The sequence below is a fragment of the Heterocephalus glaber genome, unplaced genomic scaffold (assembly GCF_053883595.1).
Source record: "Heterocephalus glaber isolate CG9 unplaced genomic scaffold, H.glaber_assembly_v1.0 deba00000331, whole genome shotgun sequence".
NCBI lineage: Eukaryota > Metazoa > Chordata > Mammalia > Rodentia > Bathyergidae > Heterocephalus > Heterocephalus glaber.
The window spans coordinates 35133251-35139250 of record NW_028258142.1 but is presented as its reverse complement, the minus strand read 5'-3'; the positions used below and the strand labels follow the sequence as shown (position 1 = coordinate 35139250).

At 44.5% G+C, this 6000-nt stretch overlaps 1 protein-coding gene across 1 annotated transcript in view; it reads right to left on the bottom strand.

The window, feature by feature from the left end:
* Positions 1-998: 998 nt before the first annotated feature.
* Positions 999-6000, bottom strand: part of Loxhd1 (lipoxygenase homology PLAT domains 1) — a 179955-nt gene continuing 174953 nt past the window's right edge. Inside the window, exon 41 of the mRNA XM_087189273.1 lies at positions 999-2645. Coding sequence (XP_087045399.1) covers positions 2165-2645 — 481 coding nt within the window. The 3' untranslated portion in view covers positions 999-2164. The remainder of the gene's footprint in view (positions 2646-6000) is intronic.

The following is a 6000-nucleotide window of genomic DNA, read 5'->3' as shown; positions in this document are numbered from 1 at the left end:
TTTGGCCTATCACCTGTTGGAGTTGGTATGTGTTTTCTTTTCTTTCTCTCATCCATCTTTTCTGCCCTCATGCTTGTGCTTCTTCAGGAGCTCCAACAGCACCTAGTCTTTCAGCCTTATCATAAGGCCTAGACCAAACCACAGGGCCAGAATATAACAGAGGATGATGATACCAACTACAAGACTAACCTGGAAATTCCTACAATATATTGCCCATGACCACCCAGTGGTCACAAGAAGTATCTTTTAGGATGTTTCCACTGGTCAATGGAAATTATTGGACTTTAGCTATCCACTCCCCAGGAAATCAACAAAAATTTCCCTCTCTGCTCTGGGAGCAGCTTGGTTACTCTCTTAATCAAAGCTGACTCCCTTCAGCTGAAGCCCCATTCAGCAAAACTCCCCACCACCGTAAAGCTTCACCTGTGCAAAATATTGTACACACTCAATATTGGCATGATCTCATTTCCATTGTTCCTGTGCCAAAAGATCCTGTCTGGTACCACAACCACAATGGCATGTAGAATTGGAAGATTCCTCATCCGTCACCTCTGAGCCTGCTCTAAGGGGGTAAAAAACTGAGAGGCAGGTGGGGGACAGAGGAGTATGACAATGCAGGGGGAAAGAGGTGAGGGTCATTCGCACACATTTATGTGCACATGTCCCCACACTTGCATGTACAAATACACACCCTACTTACACACACACACTCCTAGGCCTCTTTCCCTTCAGGGCTGAGCTGTAGGCTGAAAGTAGGCTCATTTTAGTTTGATGTTTTGGTCTTTTTATTTGCACTGGACATTGAATTATAAACTGGAAACAGATTTTGTGACTTCAAGTGTTTGTTAGACTTTCTGTTACCTACTGGCAGGCAGAGGAGTATTGAGGCCATCACCTTTAGCAGTGGGCCCAAGGTCTCAGGGATCCAAAGAGGAGAGCTGGGGTGCAGGCCCAGACAGGCAGAGCCTGTGCATTGCAGCTCCCCAGGAGACCTTTGAGAGCTCCCTGGCCTTGCCCCTGGAGTCACAAAGCCTCACTGAGAGTGTAGAAGGGTTTGGGGTAGAGGGCCCAGCTGACATGGCAGGGCTGCAGAAGCTGGAATTGGTGCCTTTCTGGAGGGAGACTTCCCACATTGCTCTCCTTCCTACTGCCCTGCTGCCTCCAGGAAATCAGAAGTCAGGAACTGAGCTCTGCCTGAGTTTTGCCCGAGTCTGACTGTTGACCAGGGAGAATATGTGTGCACATGTGTCCATCTGCGTATTTATGAATGCGGGTGCATATGTGTATGTGCATGTGTGTGTATCCTTGTGCAGGAACAAGTATGTATTTCTCCTGTTGTCTCTCCATCAAGGTCCTGGTCCTTTATGAGGACAGAGATCATGTCTTTGTTTTGTCCCTGATCCCCTGTGCTCTCAGCTCAAACCTGCCCTCTGAGAGCCACAGGCATCATGGGTTAACTAGCCCTCCCAGCTCATGGTAGCAGTGACTGGGCTGCTCTAGGTGCCACTCCCATCACCTTGTTCCTGTCCCAACTGTGTTACCATAGACTGGGCTAACCAGCAGCTCCTTGCCCATGTGTTCTCTGTACAGGGGCAGGAAAAATTACCTACTTCCAACAGGCTCATAAATCTCCCAAAACCCTTCCTTCTGATATTTTTCTCCATTTACCACTGGATTTATTGACTCAAGGGAAAAGCATACATTTCTTAGTGAGCAGATGCTACAATGAGTTCTTTGTGGGGTATGGTTGATAATAATTTAATTAGCCCAGCTTTTTGGGAAAAAAGTGTTAATTAGGTTTTGCTTAAAATATACCATTTTGATGGCCTCTCCTTCCCCACTTCTCTCCCCTGGGTGAAGCCCCAATTTTCCATCCACACCCTGCAGCAAATCCCAGCCTGGTCATCACTGTTGTAGGAAAAGGAAATGCAACAAGATATTTTTGAGTAATCACAGATTATGACACATGCTGATTATGATTTCTGTAGGTTCAACAGATTGGGAGCAGAACTCCACAGATAATCACCTACACGGGTAGTTGCCTCTGAAGGGTCATGAAGTTCTCAGTAGACTGCTGGCCCCTGGTCCCTGCCTGTGGAAGTCTCAGGAAAGGGATGCTGAACACCAAGGTGCAGGCAGGTAGGTGTGGCCAAGCCCCTGCCTCTCACACAGAAGGGAAGAGGTCTCTCCAGGTAAGCCCATCCCCCCTGGACTTGTCCAGCCACCTGCCACAGCTGAAGATAGTGGCCACCCCGCTGCTGGTATTGGTGACCTCCACCTTGTCCACCAGCCAGCCTGAGTAGTAGCCACTGCCATCATGTTCCAGTCGCACTTTGCGCAGCTCGCCTAGCTCCAGCGTCTCCAGGAAGAAGCGGTCAGTGCTACCCCGCTCAAAGAGGTTGCACATTTTCTGCTTCAGCTCCCGTTTGCCTGTGTCCCCATTGGCCCCAAAGATGGTCACAAAGACGTTGGCATCAGTGCCCGCCCCTGGCTCATAGCCCGTTGTCACAATGACCTCATACTTGACAGGCACCAGGCTCTGGATCTTGCTGGTGAAGCTCTCTGTTGTCTTGGTAACCTCAAACACCTTGAAGTACTTCCTCTTCCTCTTGAGGGGAATGAGGCAGTTGCAGTTAAAGAAGTACCTGGCAGAAGGTGAGAGAGAAGGGTGCTCAGGAGATGCCAACCAGGGTCACATCCTCCTCCATAGAGCCTGGCCATTCATAAATGCTTCTTTCCTAGGATTCCAGCCCAGGATATTGAGGCTGGAACTATTGGCTTTAAAATGTGAATCTGGGGTTGATTTTAAATTTACAGTGGAGTGACATCTCATCCTTCCTGTTGTTTCATTTTTCTACTTCTTTTATTGTCAGTCACACCCTATATCCAATCTATAAGGAAAGCCCATTGACACCATCAACATAGATCCAGAATCAGCCCACTTGAAAAACCACCCAGTACCTCATTGCCTACCCTGCTGTGGTCCCAGTCATTATCATCATCTACCCGGAGAACACTGAGGGCATCCTAACTGGTCTCTCCACTTCTTGCTTCCTAGGCTTGGAAGGAACAATTGCTATGGTTTCTTCCCACATCAAACTGCTAATATATTAGCAGCTTTGAAAATAGCAGCCTTACCTCAAGACCATAATCTTAAGTGAAATAAATTGGACACACAAGTTTAAATATCACATTGTTTCTCTTATGAAAGAAACCCAAAGGGTAAATAAAGAGCATAATGGAGGATAGTAATTGGGAAAGAGGAAGAAAATGTTCAAATGGGAAGGGGAATGAGGGAGGAGGGAGGGGGAAAGGAAGGAAGAGAAAAGGAAAAAAAGTACAGAAGGACAAAATGGAAACAAAGCTTTTGAAAATGGGGAGGGGCAGAAGGATTGAAGGAAGAGGAGGGGAATAGAAAGAAAGAACCAAGATATATATGTACAGGTACAAATTCCCTGTCATGAATGTGATCGATATGTATGACAAACATGTACAAATAAAAAAAAAATAAAGTCCACAAACAAAAACAAAGGAAGAAAGAAAATAAGCAGTCCTGGCACTGGCTAATGACTTCAGGAATGTAGGAATGGAAATGCGTGCCAAATAGAAAAATATCAAACTCTATTTTAGATGATTTTTTTTCCTTTGTTGAAGGGGTTGAACCTGGACCTCAACTATGCTTAAGCACATGCTCTAGTACTGAGCTACACACCCAGCCCTAGTTGAAAGAACAGCAAAAAAAAAAAAAAATTTTTTTTTTTCTTAACAAAGGCCGGAGCTTTGCATTCTTGGATTTCCTTAACTCCCACTACAGCCCTGCCATCATCCTCCCATTTCATGGAAGGAGGAACTAAGGCTTTGAGGAGAAAAGTCACCTTCCAGGATGCCCCAGAACCAGGAGCCTGTCTGCCTCTGAAGATCAAGCCATTTGAAGATGGTTCACAGGAAATCCTTAGTCTGTTTTGAGATCTCTCTTCCCCATTTGATGCATTTGGATTTTTATTACATACCAGAATTTCTTGGAGGGTGATACGCTTGCATTCTTTGTTATAAATGTATTTCTTTGTGCATATCCACCAATACACATAGCTTTATGTAAATGCATAAGTCATGTGATCATGTATACACTTCTTCAAATACACTTTTTCTTTTCCTTTTTGCTTAGCTCTGTCTCCTTCTTTCTCCTTCTTTCTACTTCAGCACCCCACCTTTACCTCAGATAACCTGTGTGATAGTTGAGGGTGCAGATTGCCAAAGTTCCTTCCATTCTGTCCAATCCTTTCTGGACACACATACACATGGACATACGGGGATGTCAGTATTCCCTCTACTAAACAGCATCACATGAGACATGTTTTCCTGTATCCTGTTTTTCTCACTCAACAATACTTCCTGGGAATTGCTCCAAGTCATCTGGTACATATTTAATTCAGTATTTTGAATGGTTAAAAGAATATTCCCCAGTGTAGATATAAGGAAATGTTTTCTAATAGACTCGATTAGATTACAAAAATGTGAGGCTCAAGAGTTTGGTGGAGTTGGGTGTCTAGCTGGAAGTGGGGGTAGTTTAGCCAGTAAGACAAAAGGCAAAAGCAAAAGAAGAAGAATAAAAATAAATGATCTCAATTAAAAAACGTATATAATGTGATCACACTTCTGTGAACATTGTATATGTGAAGTATTAAAAAAATGCCAGAGTAAAGGAAGGCAATGCTCATGGTAGCTGTCTCTGGTGGGTAGGCCCTTAGGCAAATTTTACTTTCTTTTACCTACTTTTCTATATGACTAGAACTTTTATAATGATTACCAATTGGATATGCTATTGGGATAAAAACAGAAAGGTGTTTTTGGTTTAAAAAATAAATAAAAGCTTCTCTGTGCGCTCTTCCATCAAAATGCTAAATACAATAGCAATACAAGAACTGGAGAGAAAGGTAAAAAGAACATTGAAAAATGAGGGTCAGAACAGGGAAAGCTTGGAAGACAGAAATTTGAGGCTATTGTGCTTACAAGAGGTTGTGATTAAATTCATTTGTAATTCGTGAAAGTTCAGATATGGATAAGGTGGTAGCTGGTAAGCAACTGTGACACACGCACGGTACTAAGAGGTATTTATAATGTAGAATCGGAGTGGGCCCTAGAACACTGCCACATAAATAGCTGCGATGATTACATTCACCATCAAAGTTTCCCAGCTGGATGAAGGTGATATTTCTGGAGAGAGATAGCTTCTCATTCTCAGAAACCACTGACTCAAGACCTGTGGAGGCAGGGGTGGGCAGGAACTTCTGAGGACACCCCAGGTTGGCATTCTTGCTGTCTTTCCCCTGTGGCCAAACTCAAAGGGGCAACAAGGAGAATGAGGTCCAAAGAGGTGATGGTCAATTGCTTGAGATCAAACAGCTATCTGATGATAACATCAGCACCCAGGGACCTGGACTTCTGCTTCACTTCAAGAAGAACCCCTCCCCATAGACATCTCTTCCTCCCACTCCAGCCCCACCCACAAGCAGACAACAGGCAGGAAAATATGCTCCACTTGAGAGAGGCTGCTTCTTTCTACTGGGTACAAAAATCCCACAGCTCGACCCAGGGAGATCAGGGCTGAACTTCACTTCCCATTCCTCCTGATGCTGAAGGTACCAGAAGGTGCTGCGATATCTCTCTATCTCTATCTGTATCTATATTTATCTATATAGTGGGTTTAAAGGTACTTTGAATGATGACTATTTTATGTTGCTATTTTATTTACTTATTCTGGGGTTTTACAAAGGTGAAGCATCAGTAGCCACGCTCCCCATGGTAGGGAGGCAACACCAGACAGACCAAGGGCCTCTGAGGTATCCCTAACTCTCTGGGTGAGCCATTAACATTCGGGACTGGTTTCTCAGCTCTCAACCCTATAACCATACCCAGCAACTCCTGCAGGGTTTGTTGTACTCAGGCTGGGTTCTCCTTAAAAGTGCAACAAATACTGCAGCCCTTCAAATCCATATGTTG